Source organism: Bombus vosnesenskii, unplaced genomic scaffold (assembly GCF_011952255.1).
Source record: "Bombus vosnesenskii isolate JDL3184/JDL3185 unplaced genomic scaffold, Bvos_JDL3184-5_v1.1 scf7180000014854, whole genome shotgun sequence".
Lineage (NCBI taxonomy): Eukaryota > Metazoa > Arthropoda > Insecta > Hymenoptera > Apidae > Bombus > Bombus vosnesenskii.
Window position 1 is genome coordinate 935,676 of NW_022883686.1, and position 21,177 is coordinate 956,852.

The 21,177-nt window shown below is 38.5% G+C and overlaps 1 protein-coding gene across 1 annotated transcript; it reads left to right on the top strand.

The window, feature by feature from the left end:
- The first annotated feature begins 208 nt into the window (after positions 1-208).
- LOC117240746 (phospholipase B1, membrane-associated-like) lies at positions 209-2,703 on the top strand. Its single transcript, XM_033506785.1, has 5 exons — positions 209-514; positions 1,354-1,449; positions 1,842-2,053; positions 2,157-2,333; positions 2,485-2,703. Exons 1-5 carry the CDS (start codon positions 385-387, stop codon positions 2,701-2,703), a joined length of 834 nt encoding a protein of 277 aa, XP_033362676.1. The 5' UTR covers positions 209-384.
- The last annotated feature ends 18,474 nt before the right edge of the window (positions 2,704-21,177 follow it).

Genomic DNA, 21,177 nt, shown 5'->3' on the forward strand with positions numbered 1-21,177 from the left:
CACATTGTACAATATGTAAATCACATTGCTCAGGCTTTACCTGTCCGTATTCATAAATTTTCTTGACCTTGTTGACAACGTAAATGCAAATACATCTGCAAGGATTGGGAACGAAGTATCTGAATTAATACATATATCTTGTCTCACATTACGATCATGTATCATAACAGTTTCAAATCTTTTACGAGTACGAATAGTGTTCATAACGATCTTTAACTAGCAACAGCTAAGACTGGATGCGGTGCTATCAAGGTCCTCGATAATACGCGTAGCAGTTAGCAGTCATCGAAAAAATGTATATCTTTTTGTTCTTATAATCAATAAAAATAAAAAATCACTGTGGAAACGTAAAAGTGACCATTTGATTGTGCAAGAAAACTTACGATGAAGAAGCTGTATCTGTGCCTTGTATTGGAATTATGCGTGCTGACCATGTCGCAAAGAACTGCCTTGGATACGTCTATTCTTAATTCCATCTACCATGGATATCGTAATTGGTTAACGCAATCCTACGGTACGTCTGTTTTAGTTTATTTCGTGTTACGTCTTTATGCAATAATATCACTTTCTTTTGGTTAGAGAGATGCTTTTTGGAGGAATTGAAATATTGTGTATCTTATTTTTCATAGACTAAGGTTTCATTGTGAATATATATATTTTCGCGATAAAATAATAAGTTGACGAAATTTTTTCAGTAAAAGTAGACAAAAACTTATACAGCACGGATCATTTTTCTTTTAACATATAAATATTGTAGAGATTATATTTTCAAGAAACATACGCTATGAATTCTGTGGCACCCTCTTCTGGTTCTTGAGATGAGGAATTTTGCAAACAATACTTATTTCGAAATTCGTAACGAAACTAAACAGCTGTCCTGAAGTGTATTAAAAGTGACGAGTTGTTAGGTAAATGTGAAATCAAAAGATGTCCATTTCCATTTGTTCTTAAAATACTGGCCAGTCTTGTTATACGAGTATAAGAGGCAGCAACCTGATCGTGATTTCAGATGGAAATTGGGTTTTGGTTAAGTTAGTGACGGGCTGCGCGGGAAAAGTTGATACCTCGCCACTGAACGCCTTTACTTTATAGCATAAATCTTGAAAATATACAGTAGCTCACGAAAGTTTTCACATACTATTAAAACTTTAGACGATTAAAATATGCACGTTAAATTTAAGAAGTGAAAACATACATCTGTATATCTAAAATTAAGAACGAATTCGATAACGTTTGTAAAAGTTCTGAAATCCTTCGTTGTAATTACTTGATCGGAATTATGACATATCGCGTGCAATGTTTCATCACAGATAAAGTATTTTTGTAAATTGTTTTAAAATAACTATTTTGTAGGCACAAGAAATGGCGATCGAATGTCTCAATTACGGAATAAATATAAATTTCAAAAGGAAGTTCCAATAGACGTCCCTTTTCCTTGCAATGTAACAGGTACTTAACCAAATTTATGATTATTATTGTCAAATACTCCATGATATCACTTGTAAATATTATATCGTCGTATTTATTCTTTAAAATCATTATTCAATTTAAATCGCAGATTTCTTTTATTTCCAATAATTTTTGCAATTTATCCTAGGGACAATCGGTAAATTTCTGTAGCAAGAAATTACAGTGAAGAACGCTGTTCTTTATAATTTGTAATGGCTACAAGAATGTCAATGTGATTTCGAGTTCATTCATAGTCTTGTCCTATTAATATCATTTTTGAAGATATATAACATTATAAGCTCCTCACCCCACTGTAGTTTAAGAATAGTAAAATTGATGCTTATCCTTTGAAGTTCACATGTATTCTAATGTATTTACTTTAATTTGTTTAGCCGGCAGGTCTCCAAAAGTTCCCGAGTCGGTTCACCATTTAAAACCAGGAGACATAGATGTCATTGTTGCAATGGGTGATTCCTTGACAATCGGCGCTGGAGTTACTTCGATTTATACGTTCGAAGTGAACATTGAAAATAGAGGCATAATGGGTAGTATCGGCGGTCAAGGAACTTGGCGAGAGTACCTGACTCTCCCTAATATTCTTAAAGTATGTTCATTTTTTACATCTGCATTGTTTACGCACATGATTTGTGTTATCGCCATAAATGCGAATACTGAAATCTTTCATAGTCCGATTTTTCTATATGCAGGAATTCAATCCTAAATTAATAGGTTATTCACTTGGAGACGCTATAAGTACTGATCCAGCTGCGCAGTTAAACGTCGCCGAAGCTGGAGCTATATCTAAAGATATGACTTTCATGGCGACATATCTGGTCAATAAAATAAAAGATGACCCGAGGATAGATATCAACAAACATTGGAAGGTTCGTATGTTCGTAGACAAAATAATTATATACATATATATAAATGCCAGTATGAAATTGGACAAATTTTTTCTTTCTTTAATCAAAATTTATAATTTCATTTAATATTTAATCGTTTAAGCAATAGTATCTACATTTTTATGTTTTCCAGTTGATTTCATTGATGATTGGAAGTAATGATTTTTGCATTAATACGTGTGCAACATCTCCATGGTCTATGTTAAATGATCACAAAATAGATTTAATTCATACTCTTAGAATATTAAGAGACAATTTACCAAGAACTTTTGTTGCTCTTATACCACCACCTCACTTAAAGGAACTGGTTGCTGCACACCAAGCAGCGAGCTCTAGAAACGTCGATTTTTGACCGTTAGGTTTTTCACACTAGAAGAGGCATACGTGATCATAGGCGCGAGCGGTGGCGTGACCCGAGCATAGTGGGGGTCGTCTTCCAAATGAGACAAAGGAATAATCGAAGGGCGAGCAGTTCCTTCTGACGAGTCTAACGTGACACTTCGACAAATCTGACGAGCAAACGAATTTATCTAGAGATATCGCAAAGTCGAGTCAAATTTCTGTAACATATTCATCATATTATTGTAAAATATATTATTCTATGTTAACCTGTTAATACAGTGTTACATTCATTAAACCACCTCTGTTATCCCGAAACAGGGGAACGACTATTTCGCGGCGTCGATTAACATAATCGTAGCGAGAATTTACGCCTCTCGCTGACGCGTTCTCCTAGCGACCGCGTCTCTCCGCGAACGGTCGTAACAGTTGGCGTTACTTGAAAGTATACGCCATTAAATGCTCGGCAATTACCCCCGCTATCTTTCCCCTTGATGCATCAAGGCATTGGATGGTCGAGTAATGCAACCTGATCCGAATTCAAATATCGATGAGGCAATACTAATGCAACAGTGAAATTTGATTACTGTTTGAAATTCTTTAAAATTAAATTTTTACTAACGTGTTTGTGAAATTTTGCTGATTAAGATAAGACCAAATACAGCGATATGCTAGAAATCACATTTACTTATTGATGAAAGGAGGGAAAGGAAGTTCCTATCATTTGTTAAACGAACCGCCTTCTTCATCGATTTCAGGATCATATGAAAACTGTATCTGCATAAGGACCACATATATTCCACTTGTGTGCGATTATACTGTTTTCATCCAGTGAAAGTAATCGAAAATAATTATTTACGGGGAATTCACGTGGTCGACACGAACACAACTGAAGGGCAAGAACTTTGTCGAAGTAAACATTCCTCCACTCTTTGCCGAAAAACAACGGTGCTGATAACACGAAAGCAGAATTCGTTGTAAATCCAATTCATTAAATATTATGTAATACGGTCCAAATTTTTATTCTGTGACAGTGCCGTTATTAATCTTTCCCAAGTTTCATTAGTTATTACTTTCAAGTTACTCTATCGGAAGTGTCCTATCACGCATCGGTTCATATACAGGGTATTCGGCTATGTTCTTTAATTATTGACAGTGAGAAATCGGTCCAAATATCCCAGTGCGCGGTCTGTGTTGCGATTCTCAACTACTAGGTGACAGTCAGTCAGGTTGCAACTGATCGGTTGATATCGCGAACCGTGAACGTTATTAACGCCCGAGGTGATATATTAAAGATGACGAGTAATGTTATGTGTAATTGATTTATTTGCACTGTATAATATAACACGAAGAGTATGACGCTCGGATGAAGACTGTTTTAAGGCTCTTTGAAGAAGCTTCGCCTGGTCCTTATATGCTAACTGTTCATCCCGTGGTTTTCCTTCTTACCATGGTTTTCATGGGGTGAGAATCTATTCTTTCTAATCTTGTAACTGTGCATCCTCGTGGGCACATATCTTCCGGTGTTGCCGATTGATACCAGCACATGATAACTATAGAATGTACCCATCGAATACTTAGTATGTTAATTAGCCTCTTGATGAGGTCCGCATCGCAAAGTTTACAACTTGAGAGGTAGGAAATTCGAACTTTTACAAAAAAAAGGCAGATGTGTGTGGGGGGGCGAACGATTAGAGAACATATTAATCCTCTCTACTCAGAAATTCCATAAAGCAGTTTTCGATATGCCGGTATAGGATTCAATGAGTAAGCAGGTTTAATGTATAATGTACGATTTTTCTTATAAAACGTCTCGTAGGATAGTTTACGTCTGCGAATCCCATAATCTTCTTCTCTACGACTTGTACGAGGTAAGGCATTACCCATGCATCGTTCGATTTGGAATCGCTCTGCACTCTGTCGTTCAGGCTAACCTGCTTTCGTTCCTGTAAGGAGAGTTATCCCCGCACAGAGATATTTCGGCCGATGTTTAATTGACTACAACTAAAAAAGAAAGCCGAATACGTAACCTTCTTGTTCAGAACTTTCATTTTATTTTGGTTTCAAGAATCACTGCTAAATTTTGTTACACTCATAACCGAACAGTCTGTAGATCCGTTAGAAATTTGGTATTAAAAATATCGATTCACTAGGTTATTAACTTCATGAATTTTGATGTAACATCGTAATCACCTTGTATAAAAAAAACCTGTTTGCCGCATCACAGTGCATCTTCAGCGATCGTTCCGGAAAAAAGATTAGCCACTGTAGATAGTTTTTGTCTATTTGAGTCAGAGGCTAACATCTATTGAGTAATTTCAAAAGTGACCTTCAGATCTCTATTGCGATTCACAGCGAAAGCTTTTTCACTATAGTCCCTTGTAATGTGTTTTTTTAATGTAGAGAATAAAGATAATCCAAAAAAGGAAATCCATCATTAAATGCAAAAACCGTGTAATTTTGGCGAGAGGAATATGTGAAATAAGAGTTTTGGGATTTCTGTGTTCCAAAATTCAGTTCGTTCGAAACTTTCTTATTAGTTGGTCTAAGTCGCAGATAAATGCAACAGCAATGTTGCAATGCTTCGTACAATTGACATATGACGTTGTTTACTTTATTCTTAACGAGAGATTTCTCGCAATGATGGAAATGTAGCGGCACATGAGTCAGAGGACGATGCGAATCGAGAGCGACTCATGTTGTTTTGCCTCGGGGTATTGACACAGCTTTCACGCATGAAACGTAATGCTAAATAAACTCCGAGCAAAACAATATCGCCGCTACATGCAACCGTCGGATAAAGACGAATTCGAATTTTCCGACCCTCCTCCGACCAGTATAAATAAACGGAAGTAATTGCAAGAGAGTCAGATTATTCAAGTAATTATTCGAGATAGTATCCGAGTTGTCATACGGGTTATTACACGAGCTATCATACGCGATTAACGGAATGTACTAGTTATCGAGTTATCTGCGAGCGATCATACACTATCGTGAGAATACATTGAACGAGCGTCTTTCGACAGTATTTATACTTATATTTATTTAATTTCTTTCAAATATATTAGACAGGTTGCAACAGCAATCTTTCGCTCTTGTTATTCTATATTATTGATCCTCAACCAATCCACCACAATATAAATATCTGTATTACCTTTTTTCATTCCTAATATTTATGATGTTAATGAGGAAGACAAAAATATAAAATAGTATAGAACAGAATAATTTATCCTATACCTGTAAGTATAAGTTGGTATAAGTATCGATAATTTATACCGCAATTATTATCGTGTATATGACAGTCATCGAAACAATAACCAGATAGTAACATCGCGTCTGATATACACTTGACGATAACCCCTCCAGAGGAACCAAACCTTAGTATAAGAGCCCTCCCAAATCAGCACTCAGCACTTTTTTTGTTATAACACTCTGAACCATCACTCTGTTGTATTCATGCAATAAATTTTACTACCATATCTAAAGTTCAAATTTTTTACCTTACTTGTGAAACGTTCGAACTAAGACGCGAGCAGATCACCGGTGATGTGTTAATTTCGCGATTTCTTGTGTCTCCTACGTGACATGAGCTTTGCGTATTCAAACAAAGTATTTCTCCACGACTTTTCAACCAATTCACGCTCGATAGCCTCTTACTCCTAACTGCAATCATTGCCCTTTAAAACGGATTTCTAGTCTATCTTTCTGAAGTACCTTGTGGACGAATTAACTTGTTATACAGATAGTTTTCCGACGATAGGGATATGTTTATAAAAACAGTAGATAAGCTGTTGCACTATGCCGATGCAAACGATACCATAAACGTGCAAGTATAGGCAGGATTCAATATAGTATTAGTAGCAGTAATTTATTGCAAATACAGGAAACATTTGATAATTGCAGCGTCATTATCTGCATTCCGAAGGAGGGGTCTAGCTGTATGAAGCACGGGAAAACTCGACATCCCACCGCGATCGAGTATTGTAACATGCTCCAATGTTAGACATTGATTGTCACAATGTACCTAAGTACTAATTCAAAAACAAAACTTTTTAATTGTTGACTTTTTAAAAATGAGACTCTTACTAACGTATTTGTGTGACGTTTCTGATTAATACGAGACTAAACGTGATATAATTTAAATTACAGTTACGTATTGATATGCATTTAATTATCATTTATTGAGTAAGCTAATATGCTTCAAAAAATATATATGTTTGGTGTTGTTTTAATCCCAAAAATATAAGGAGCACATTGGTAAAAGTTTCGATCATAAATCGATCATAAATAAAAAATAAGAAAGTTTGATTTTTGAGTTAAAGATCTCAGCTTATCGCGGGTTTTTGATTAACATTTGCCGAACGTTACGACTCTCAGTCCTTGTTTCTCTGTGTTTCCTATATCTCGAAAACTAAAGTCGAGCGATGTATTTATGAGAATATGTTTTTCATGATACGTTATACAACATGCTTAAAATTTATCGAAATCGAACGCTTAGCCTTGTTTACGCATAACTACCTTTGATGTATGTATTATGTAACAAAATCAGAATTTAATCCCATTGCAAGAAAATTGTTGATTTAGTACAGATTTCTTGAAAGAATATTACGAATCTTCTACATTATAAATGTTATATTACGTCTAACGTCATCTACATGATATGTGTATGTGCATGTTAATGATGTATATATGCATATAAGTCCTTTTATTACTAACATTTAGATGTTAATGAGAAAATGAAACATAAAGATGTCTGGAACAAAATAATTCATTCTATATTTGCGAATACATTTTAGTACAGCATCCACCATTTGTAACATAATTATTATGCAGTATGTAGTAAAGTGAAGTATGAAAATTATTGCCCAGTTCAACTCATGTTTTCAATTTTATTAAACTGTAGATAAAAATAGAGTATACTATGTGTAGGATAACTTATGACATTGCTGGCAAGCAAATTTAAGAGCGTCTATTTCCCGTTTAATGATTACAGGTAATCCTTCATTTTATATATTCTATTTTTTTCCTACAATATAACCAAAAGATTGATAAAATATTCTTAGTCAGCGACAATTTTCGTTAAAACTTCTTAAATTTTATTTCTTTTCATTATTTTAGACAACTTAACGATTATTGTCTACGATCCAAAATTATGTGAAGAAATGCAACAATACAAAGTCATAATCAAAAACTAAACACTATATATTGAATGTTAGCGCCCTAATGAAGCATTCCATTGATGCCGCTTACGTGTAGTTAGGACCACGGCCATGTAGACAGTTCTTGACACTCATATACCGAAAGCATAGAAGAAATGGTCCGAAAGTTGTGTTGTAATGAAGAAAGACAAGAAGGGCATTCTACGTATGCGTGGCAGACAGAAACATTGATACTTTATTCGTCTCCGCCTGCCTCGTAAGAAGCAGGAAGCTAATTAACACACTAAGTGTTCGATGGGTTCGCTCTAAAGTAAACAGCTGGTATTATTCGGCAACACCAGAGAAGATTGGAAGGAATAGTTTCGCACCCCACAAAAACCATGGTGAGTAGAAAAACCCTAAAACAGAGAGCCAGTATATGAGGACCAGACGAGGTTTCTTCAGGGAATCATGAACAAGTCCTAGAACAGTCTCCAGCATACAGTTATACTCTGTCACATTACTCTGCATCTTTAATCTACCTCCACCTTGAGCATTAACAGCGTCCACGGTTCGCGATATCAACCGATCAGTTGCAATCTGACTGGTCGCCATTTAGTTGAAAATTCGCATCAGCCTGCACACTCGCGGTACGTGTGCGATTTTCCAACGTGTGTGATCTTTGCACAAGCATTGTCTATATGTGCCTTTGTTTATTAATCATTTATCGAGACAAAGGATAAGAAGAGACACTGATCCTCTCTATTCGAAAATATCATAAAGCGGTTTGCGATATGCTGCTGTGGATTTTAATGATTAAGCATACGATGATTTTTCTTAAAAAACTTTACGCAGGATGGTCTACGTCTCCGAATGTCATAGTTTGTAGTACAAAATAAACTTTTTTTTTTATTATTAACGTGGAGGCAATCCGCACGGACACCAGGTCGCTTCTGGGGAAAAGCGGCGTGGTAGTGCCGGACTCCAACCGACTAAAACCTCCACGACGACCGACCCGGCTGCGATTGAAAGGGGCCAAGGAACCGGTGTTAACTTGCCTAAACTAATCAAGTTCGCGGACATTTCTTTCATATAAAAAACTTTATTCGTATTTATTTTATTTCGTTTTCCAAATGCTTCAAAATAGCTTGTAACATTTCCTACTTTTGTTGCCATTATCGATCTATTATCGCCCAAATATATATTTACCGGTCCTTTAAGGTCGATAAATTTATCAAAATAATTTACATCGTTAATTATGTAATCGGTACAACCGCTATCTAATAGCCACATTATTTCGTTATCACTTATCTCGTTCATCTCGCTGTTGTGTGCTGCATGCGCCGTTGCCATCCACGTGCCTGCTCCTGAGTTGCCATACTCGCTCGTGTCAGCTGCTGATTGACGATGAAACTTTCCACGTCCCCTGCTCGTATTGCCCGTGCTTCCCCTTCCACTGCTGCGACCACGTGTTGGCCCACGCCGATTACTGTTACTGCTTCCCGCTTAGACGCCATTTTGACACTCTCTCGCAAAATGTCCTACTTTTCCACATTTCAAGCATCCTTCCTCTTTTGCAGCAAAGAAAGTTAGTTTTCATTTCTCCTCGATTAGATTTATCTTTCTTCTCCGCTATTTCTATTTTATTCTTCACGTACACTACCGTTTGATTCTCTTCTTTCACTGCATCTATTATATCCGTTATGTAGCTATACTCTTCGGGTAAAGTATTTAGCATGTAATTTAGTTTTTCCTTCTCACTCACTTGTGCGCCTGCACCTTTTAATTCATTTATTACTTTTTCAAAATCGCTAAAGAACGATGCTGAATCACTGTATTTATCAAGACTTATCTTCTTAAATCTCCTTCTGCACACGATCTGTAGTGCCGTCAACACTTTCAAGTACATTTCGTCGAACTTTTTCATTATTTCATACGCTGCTTTCTTTTCTAATATATTCTAATTGTCTATTCATGATGGCACTGTAAATTGTGTTTATTGCTTTCAGATCCTTTTTCTTCCGGTCTGGGTTGTCTGTTTCAGTCTTCACTCTAGTTGTAACAATATCACATTCTTTATACCTCAGAAACATCGTTATTCTTTTCTTCCACATACCGTAATCCTCACCATCAAATAACGGTATCATAATTTCCGATCTCCCCATTCTTATTGATTTCTTATCCTTTACTCAAGCGTTCCTACGTTCTCGAAGTATTTTTTCTTTTATTTTATATCCTTTTAACGTTTCTTCCCTTACTAAAACTCACTCGAACTGACTCGCAGGAATAAAAACCACGCACTAAATAGCTCGCAAAACTACTAACCATGCTGTGCTACCATGTTAAGGTATAAAGAGGATTCGGAAATGCAAATAGTTTACTTTATTTCACACACAGCAGCTATACATATATATTACACTCTGAAGACCTCGAAAACCTTCTTGCACGCACGCTTGTTGTCAACCGACTCCTCTAGATTTTTCTAACAGCTTCCAAATATCTTTTGTCTCAACTGAGACCTGGACGCCCTCTGACGCTGACACACACATTCACACGTACAAGTAGTGTGGGCGTGTAAGGGCTCAGCTTTGCGGCCGACCGTGCCATTCCTGGAGTATGGAACTCATACTGGCTTCGTTGATAGATGTTCGTTAATTATCGTCTACTTTCAAGCGTCCATTGCCCGGGGGACGGCGCGCATAGATGGTCGGCGCGCGACTTGGGAAAACCCTGCCCTCTCCTTTCGGGTCATTGGACAAGTTGAACCTGCCCTTTCGGGCGGCAGCTCGCTTAACCGGTGCGGCGCGATGTACGCATCTTGCCATGCCGTTACCAGCGGGGGACACGAGGAGGCGGAGCTGCCAGCATGTAGCTCGGTCCCAGCAGGTTGGCTTTCCAGCCGATTATTCCCTGCACCGTCACAGTATTCATTTGCATGAGTACCGCCTGCACCGATGATCGCAGGGTTACATTCACATGTACAGTGTAAATGTATCATCTACCTAACGATTACCCCTCATAAACTTGATTTACCGCAACCAAAAAAGGATACGTGTTTAATATTTCGCGCTGTTCTTCAAGTCTCGAGTTTTATTAAAAGCAGAGTCTCCTCATTCCCGACCTTTTCCTGCTAGTAAAGTTTTCTTTTGATTCCATTATGTTTTGCAAGTATCGTGACATTGAATTTATCAAATTGATGAGTACACTACTGAAAATATTTCTCCATTTTTTAAAGGAAACCTTCTGTAAATGATTATACTATATTTGTTACGTCGCGTAACACTCTACCTAGACCAGGCCACACACCGCGGGCAAGATGGCAACCATATGTCTTCGGATACTTACTGCGTACCCTCAATAGTCTCAAGTACCCTCCATAAATCTCAGGAATTTCCTAGTCGAGGTCCTTCAAACCGAACAAACATCTGTTTTCCGACTCATTTCTAAAGACCATTGTCTACTACGGCTTGACAAGGGAATGTTAGTTTTTCTAACGTACCATGCAACTTTCTTCCTACTAACCACTTTCTATCGAGGGCGGCTAAGACCCTTCCTAGTCCACCAACCTTCGTTTAACCAATTAACAACGAAGCCTATTTCCCTCACTCTCTTAGCCAAAATCGTCACCAACAAATCCGATGGACCCGCGCGCTAGACACGCCCATCCTTAGCTTTCCTCCGCCACAGCATCGTCTCCGAACATCACTGATTTTCCATCCTTCCAACAGTCAACATCCTTCGACCGGGTTTACACCCGAAGATCAGTCACTCGCTCATCTTATACATACGCACCAGCGTAACTATCTTCTTTACAAGTTGTTAGAATAAACGGTGATTTATAACTTACTATACAGTGTTACATTCATTTTGTATTACACCGAAGTTGTTGGATTGTGAAAATATATAATAACCTGTTAGTAGTAGCTTTATCTTCAATTTAACTACCCTTATTATCCCAAAAGAAATAAAGGATCGAACGATTCGCGGCGTCGATTAGCAAATCGTAACGGGAATTTACGACTCCCGTTGGCGCGCTTTTTCGAGATCGTGTCTCCCGCGAACGTGCGAAAACATATGGGAAGTAATATTATTATAATATACATGGAATCATCGAAATTAACAACTGATTAACAGAACATAAAATCATATAAAATCATTTCGATCTGTTATCAATACATATCGAAAGCAATGGTATCCTTTATCGATATTGATCCTTTTCTAATCGATACCGAACTAGTACTGTATAAAAAGGATATCGCGCGGAAGATTCGACATCCTTTTTACACTTCCCGCAAATTTCGATACTCGTTTCATATTCCAATAGCAATAATACTGTATACGCATTCACTCAATATCTAAAGAAGAGCGAAAGACATTTTATAAAATAAATATTTCATTCTATTTGATAGAAAATAAGGGTCAATTTAGGGATATGCGTGTGAATGAAGAGATATGAATGGTAAGCACAGTTTTTACGGCCTGGAAGCTAAAATAAACTATTTGTTACGACCGTTCGCGGAGAGACGCGGTCGCTAGGAAAACGCGTCAGCGAGAGGCGTAAATTCTCGCTACGATTATGTTAATCGACGCCGCGATATAGTCGTTCCCCTGTTTCGGTTAAGATAACAGAGGTGGTTTAATGAATGCAACACTGTATTAACAGATTAACATAGAATAATATATTTTACAATAATATGATGAATATGTTACAGAAATTTGACTCGACTTAGCGATATCTCTAGATAAATTCGTTTGCTCGTCAGATTTGTCCAAGTGTCACGTTTGACTCGTCAGAAGGAACTGAACGCCCTTCGATTATTCCTTTGTCTCATTTGGAAGACGACCCCCACTATGCTCGGGTCACGCCACCGCTCGCGCCTATGATCACGTATGCCTCTTCTTGTGTGAAAAACCTAACGGTCAAAAATCGACGTTTCTAGAGCTCGCTGCTTGGCGACAACTATGCTCTCGTCGATACATTGTATATGATCCGGCGGGCAAATAAGACGGTCTACCTGCGACGTTGTAGGACCGCGAGCGACGGTTAGAAAATACAGCCTGTGGTAAGCCTCGTGGCGTAACACTATTCATATAAATATTTCTCTTATATACGGAAAAAATGTTCTTTTTCTATTGTTAAACAAATATTTCTTTTATAATTAAATCTATATATCTTGTACATTTGAAAAAGTTATTTGTATGTATATTTAAATAGAAAAAGATTGAATCTATTTTTACCATTGGGGTCACGAGCTGATAAGTGTAGAAATAACACGTGCTAATAAGGGAGGAAAGACAAAATTGTAGTTTTCATGATTTAATGAAGAAGATGAAATAGTATTAAAAGGGTAAGAGGAAGAAGTGATTAACCCGAAAAAGTAAAGATACAGAAAGGAAGTGAAAGAAAAGGCAGTCTGTAAGCAAGTTGAAACTGTTCAGAGAAATAAGAAATTAGAGCGATTAACGATTAACGTGAAACGATAAACACAAACGGCAGATCGGTACGATAATACGAGAAAATTAATACGATAAGGAAAGGTAAAACGGTGCCACCTACCGGGTGAAAAGAGAACATACTCATATGATAACGACGGTAAGTCAGGCAGACAAATAGATAGATACAAAAATGGGCAAGATAAGAAAAGATAAAGTACCTTTATATTTGATTAGCAGTTGTATTTTTCGAGTACTTTAGTGGTATTACAGAAGGAATGAGAGCGTTCAAGCTTATGGTTGTTCCCGGACTAGTACTGCACAATGCGGCTAGGTACTGAAGATGACACATGCTACCATATACAATATTCTATAAAATTATGGATCCACCCTGTTTGGTTACGCGCTAGCATAGACAAGAACCTATAGTGTTCCACGCTACAAGATCCTATTTAATTGTATGGTTCTACGGAAAAGTTCACATCTATTTGCCTATCCGAGATAGACGAGTGTGAGAATAACAATATCGCGCAATAATTCCAGTGGCACGAATATTTTTTCGTCGTCCCATGGAACCACATAAATATTTCTCTTCCTTAATACGTACTATGAAGATTATTGAAACGAATTCAATGACCTTGCCCGTGAAGACATGTACTGCTGGTACAGTACAGTATCGATGCTACTGGATGTTACCAGAAATTTCTTAGCGGGAGAAAATTGAATGTTTCAATATTGTTTAAGGATGCAATGGTAAAGGTGTAAATTACTCATTTATTAATACTCCATTATCGATTATGAAGATTTGATCGTCATGTGTAATAAATTTATTTTTAATGCTTTACAATACCTTTAAACACCATACTCTACAATACTATAAGTTCATTCATTATTCATCTCCATTTATTTGGCATTTGTGATGTTCTTTGAAATTTTTCTCGGTGTACATTGTACATGAATCATCCAATATCAATGGCATCCAATATCGTATGCGTCGATTACTTTGTGCATAATGCCATCTAAGGGAAAACGTACGATACTAATTGTCGAAATGAAACGAGACATGCTCTGAAAACTATAAAATAGGAAAGTCATGCAGAAGGTGGAAAAATATTTTTCTAACATTGAAGATACTTTTGCTCTGAAGCATTGATGATACTAAAAAAAAGACATTTATAGGTGGTTTAAGTCACAAATAAAATGTAATTCAACGCAGTTTAATATATTGAACAACATCGCGCCATTTAGTGGGAAAAGTGTTATAGGACTCATAAGTAATTAAGACACTGTTACGTTTATGGCAATATCTTACCCTTCGCTGTTTTAATCTTGGAATTAATATTATTCTTTTTACAATATCTACTAGGAAAGATGGATATTAATCCAGATACTGAAAATCATGTTATATCTATCATATAATATGGACATTAAATGAAAGAAATTTTTCAAAGAATATGATATCCAAAGTTTCAAAATCATTGCTTCCAAATGAAGCGATGTACTTTTATCACTATTGTAAATAAAGTCATGTTTAATATGTTTCCTTTTGGGCAACTCTTTTAAAAGGCAATTTATATGGAAAGTAATTCGTGTATCGATCAAGTTTGTCCGCGACATAACCCAGTTTATAAGAAACTGAATTTTCGGGTACAGTTTCCTTGTTTCTAGACGAAATAATATTAGTAACGTAATAGGAATTTTCGTCATTTTTTCGTTACTGAAAATAGATTTGATTCCATGTTTGTGTAAGTGACCCCGCCGAGCAGGCGGCCCGTGACGTTCGGGGGGAAGTTAGACGAGTGGTGTGACCAGACCGGACTACTGAGACCAGATCCGGGGCCACCGAGCCGCTAGATCGGTCCTGCCAAACTGCGAGGCTTGGAGAGAAAGCGGAGGGCTTCCACTGTCCTTCCGGATGACGCAGGTGCTCGCAGGACATGAAGTATTCGGGGAATACCTGTGTTACGTTTTTGTTTGGTTCGTTTTGGTTGTGTTGCCGTCAATTTTTGAACTTAGATTAAATTGTAGCGTTGTCTGATGTTTAATACGATTGGCAATTAAACTCCACGTTTTAGCTAACCCGCTACGCGCAGGAGTACTGGCACGGGAGAGGATCAAAGTTGGTGAAAATAAATGTTCGGTTAATCCTATTATATTATTAGACAAATATTCTTCACAACAAATGTTTATTCGTATTCTAATTGGATATTGACAGAATTGTCGTTGAGATTTCGAATACTCGAAGTTACAATCGTTCGCAATATTTTTTTACTCTTATTAATTACAAGATTTTAATTTGATTGATTTTCAATAATTTACGAATTGACAAATATAAACACGTTGATTAACAAAACTGACAAGAACTGGGAAGTAAGGATCAAAAAACTAAAAGCTAAAGAACTAAAGAGCTAAAGAACTTAAGAACTGAGAGCAAAAACTAAGAGCTAAAGGAACTAAGAGCTGAAAAGCTAAGGAACTAAAGAATTGAAAGGCAAAGGAACTGAGAAATTAAGAGCTAAAGGAATTGAGAACTAATCGCTATGAACAAAGAAATTACTCGCCAAGAATTGGAGAACTGATCGCCAAGAACCAAGGAATTAATCACCAAGAACTGAATTATTTTTCTCTCTTCTATGTCGCTATGCTTATCTATATTTAGGTCTACCGTGGGAGGGGTCGTCATGTGACGGGTTATTCCGTGGGGGTTGTGAGGCTCGAATTTGGTTTCTATACAAATTGTTAAAGTTTATTTGAATCTCAAATTGAGACGCTCACTCGCGCTATTGGTAGTTTTAGTCTACGTTACGGCGCGTGCGCAGCGCGGGACGTGACACCTGAATAAAATCGGAAGAGAGGTAACGTGCACCTGTTAGCACTGCGGTGTGGGCGAGGACACGGCCCAGCACACGTTGGAATTTTGTCCGGCGTGGGAGGCCCCACGTCGTATTCTACGGCTGATGATTGGCGGAAGTTTAGACCCCTCGTCAGTTGTGAAAGCGACACTGAGGGGGCGGCAGGAGCTCGTTACAGTACGCTCATATTGCGAAAGCGTAATGCTCGTAAAGGAACGAACAGAGCGGGAGAGGGTGAGAACATCCCACCCTTGCAGGGTTCCGCGCCGAAGGACGACCCTACGCCGTCCTAGCTGGTCATAGCTGAACTAACCAAGGAACGACTCCCTCAGTCAGGAGAAGACACAGAAGTGCGCCGGCAGTAATTCGAAATGGGTCCCTGCCATTCCAGCTGAGCGTTGGGCGGTCCACCATGGAGTTTTAGTTGGTATAGTTCGATATTACCCACCGCTTCCAAGTGGGGGGGGGGGGGGCTATGAGGATTTCCTCACGTATAAAAAAAATGTTTGAGTAAGTGAAATCACAAAATGAACTTCATCCAGATCGTAATGACTGAATCGTATGACCTAATGAAACATATTTTCTCGGAGCAAATAATCACGATGAGGGAACACTCCCACGATCAGCGCGAAATGAAAGCGAACTTTAAATACAGGTTCCATCAGACGTTCTATTTCCTTGCAACATTACAGGTAGTTAAAACTTTATTTATTATTGTTTAAAAATTTGTATTTGTTATTATGAAAAAACGAAATCATCCTTAGATATTACTTTTTCGTATTTACTTTTCCAAAATCACTGCTTAATTTAAATTGCAGTTAGCCGTGTTTTGCCTCGGAAATTTAAATTAATTAAACGCACAGTAATTTTAATATACTTTTAAGTTTATTTCTAATCTCTTTATAGTATTGTCATTTTTCGTGATTGATATTTATTTAATCGAAACTGTTACGCCCCGAGGTTACCATAGACCGTATTCGTAACCGTCGCTCGTGGTACTACAGTGTCGCAGACAGATCGTCTTATATGACCGACGAAAAACATACAATGTAGCGACAAGCGCATATTTGTCATCAAGCAGCGAGTTCTAGAAACGTCGATTCTCCTTCGGTCCGCTATTTCAACTCCACAAAGAAGGGGCATACGTGATCATAGGCGCGAACGGTGGCGTGACCCGAGCGTAGTGGGGCTCGTCTCGGAAAAAGAGAAGACAAAGAAAAATATCGAAGGGCAATCAGTATCATTTGAGGATCGAAACGTTATGTATCGAGAGGTTCAGACGAATAAAATTGAAGTCGTTTAGTCTAACGAATATATCCAGAAATATAATAAAGTTGGGTCGAATTGCTAACAAACTAATTGTATAATCGTTAAATAATTTGTGACGTGCTCATTGTAATATTAAATATTGATAAATATACAAGTTTATATTAACCCTGTTAATTCAGTGTTAAATTCATTTGAACCACCTCTGCTATCTTAATCGAAACAGGGGAACAACTAATTCGCGGCGTCGATTATCCGAATCGTAACAAGAATTCGCGCCTCTCTGTAACGCGCTTTCCTCGCGATCGCGTTCCCCGCGAACGGTCGTAACAGATACAACAATTATTCAAACATGGCAGATCTATTTATCTCCAATTAATATTTTATCGCCATATCTTTAAGTCATTATATTTAAATAAATAGATTCATTGCCGTAGCTTGGTACAATTGTTAGGATTTGTTGTAATCGTTCGATATAATTCCAGGAACTGAGTATCCTAAATCTTTTATTCTAACCCCTTTAGGTGGTAGGTCTCCCAAAGTTCTCGAGCTGGCTCATCGTTTCAGACCAGGTGACAAAGATGTTATTGCCGCGATGGGCTCTCTTATTTACTCTTATTCTATCGTCTTCTTTTTCTCTCTTCGATCTTTTCTTGCGCAAGCCTGGACTTCATTATTTTATTACATAAAGCCTGGAACTTAGTCCAGTTGTCCTCTTTCTTCACCAGTAGCCTGATCAAATTGTCAATTGTTATTGATTTGCCGAGGTGATTCTCCCATTCGGTCCTTTCCCTTATCCACCTGGGGCAGTGGAACAGCGCATGTTCGACATCGTCACTATCACCATTGCAGTCCTTCCTGATCATCCTTCGGTACATTTAGTGTCTGCCGCAATAGCAGCTCTAGTTACAGGTCCATACCTTGGCGAAGTGACCATACCGGACCTGGGCACCCCTAGTTACATCTCCTCTTACCCATTGGCGGGGGGTACACTTTTTTAAGTTCGGAGACACATGTCGTTTCCAGAATAGTCTGTAAACATTCCCCACGCTCTTCCTCGTCGCCCGTATTATCAATAAATAATTTCTCATAATTGTCATTAAAAGTTAAAAGAAATTTGTCCATATCGGCGTCCCTCGACCTTTTAATCATAAAATTATGCAAGACGTATCTGTGGTCCGATGCCGACCAGACCTTCGACAACTTCCCACCTGCATATTTCTTAGCCAATCCCTCGTTGGTACTAATAATGTCGAGGAAACTTTTCCTTCCGTTCTTACAAAATGTATGATCTTCGTTCATCTTGACCGGGACGATCACATTGTTCGCGAACATGTTCAGGAGACTGGCTCCCCTGCCATTTCATTTCATTTACATTTACATGGCCTCCCTATGCGGTTGTCTTTGAGTTAAAATCTGCGGGGATCATCGTTGCTGGTTAACTCCTCTTGGTCGCCTGAATCAAAGTGTCCAACTCCTGTTAAACTGTTCCATATTCACATTGGGGGAGGAATAACCCCCAATGCAAGCTCGTTGTCCACGCTCACTCCTACGATTCCACATCTAGCGACTAATCTCTGGTTGTTTCCCTCTGAAGAGCGTCACCCACAACGACGCATCGCCCTTATCGTCATTGTACCAATATGTCTGCTGCCTATAAGGCTCCGATATGAATACAACGTCTACTCCAGCTTCGCAGACATACTGGTACATCAATTCGTGTGCAAGCCTCCACCTATTCAAGTTAATTATTGAAATCCTTACAACCAAATCCAGCACAACCACCGTCTGCTGGGTTCCCCACGGCGTCATGCTTAGGGGCTTCACCTCTATCCATCTCCTCTTCCTTTAAGTTCAGTTCAGTGGATATATTCTCCGCCAATACTTCAATTCCAAGAGAACAATTTCACCTCCTCTTCTGGTTCACAACGCCCTCTTATTCACTAGAACCTTCTCCATTTCCTCCGCTTTCGCTCCTTTCCTGAGATTGCTAGTACCTCTGGTCGATCAACTCCGCTTGAGAGTTAATTTCCATTTCGATGTTTTGCCCCACCTTCCCCTTTAGTAATTCCTTGGCACTCTCCCTTTTGCCGACCGGAATCAACGATGCTACTTAGAATCTCTTCTCTGTATCGCAATCGATCGCATGATGCCCGGTCGCTCTTTCCGAGCGAGAGACGGCCTTAGGACCGACCGTCCTCTCCTCGTTCCTCGCCCAGTCGTGTGACGATCGTCGGGGCGATCCTGGGGAGATACCACTCGTCGAACTGACGGGGCTTGGGTCCCGTTAAGTTAAGAATAGACTATTACAATAGTCCACTACAATAGGACATTATCATGTCCAGTTACGTTGCCGATGTTGTCATATTGTCGTTATTCTGTTTCCATTATCCGTATAATCTTGCCAGGTTCGTATATTGCGTATCATCCAATAACTCCTTTAACCTCACTTTTATTGGCGTCGATGTGTGTACATCATCATATGTGTGTACATTCCTTAATTTTACCAGCTCGCTTACCGCTTCATCATGTATATAATTGCATAAAACTAACATAATTATTTACATCTCTCTCTTATTTAACTGTCATCTTCATCTTGATGTTGTTGTTATGTTACCAATTAACATTAACTTAACTATATACCATTAACGGTATTCAGCAAAACGAAAACAAACAAAATAAAACAAAACGAACAGTCTTAATCTGTTGAGACATTGTTATTAGAGGCTCGTATAATCCTTCACTTTTATTAGTCATAGCTAAATTCTATTTACTTTCCTTTTCGTTCATAATTTGACTTTATATGATTCTGACCCAAATAACCTAATTTAACGACCATTTTAAATAATACTTATCGTTATCTATACTTTATATGTATGTCGGAGATGAAAGAACACCGGAGCCTTTGGAATTTTGGATAATCCCGCAACATTGTAACCTAGAGTCTACTATAGCTATAATTGAACAATTGTAGTTATTCAATCCGATTGTAATTGTTCGAGAGTTGTGATAATGAGCTTGGGCTCGAGGCGACAGTCAGTCGCCGAACGTAGCCGCGGTCACGGGATGAACGCTTTGTCTAACAAAGGTATGGAGTAATTCTATAGCTCTCCTTAAAAGAAATATTCGTGGCGACACGCGACAGTAAACATTCCAACGGTTTCGGTCCCGTGGCTCGCCACACGCAGACCCTATTCTTCGAGTAAGATGATTCCCAGATATCGATGCGTCTCCGCAGTACATGTTCAGCTAGCTCGAGGGCCCGTTATAAATCTTAAGATTTAGTCAACTAAAGTCCTTCAAACAGTCAAACGGTCTTTGTCCCAACTACGGGAAGATAGGGGAGACATATTTTTCAACGAGCGGCGTCTCCCACTAGCAACTTTCCCTCGGGGGCGGCTAGCATCTGTTTCTAACCACCGATATGGAGATTGACCAATTAGCAGCAACGCCAATTTCCCTTACTTTCTGAACGAAGGCTTTTCTCGACGAATCCGATGATCTCGTATCCTTAGACACACCCCATTATAGTTTTCCTCTGTGGCATCATCGGGACGGGAAAGGCATTCTCGCTCGCGATCTCATTGATGAAAGGAGTAACTCTTTACGACCAGTGAATATTACGCGTCCGACTTAGATTTTGTGAGTACGTTCATCTATCATCCCGTCGACCGCGGATTCGTTATTGAACCTAGGATCATTGTCATTAGTTTCTCGAGTACCTAACTACCGCGGTTACTTGTCCGGTTCTATAATAATCGTATTTGCACTAGTCAATGTCTTCTCTATTGCATAACG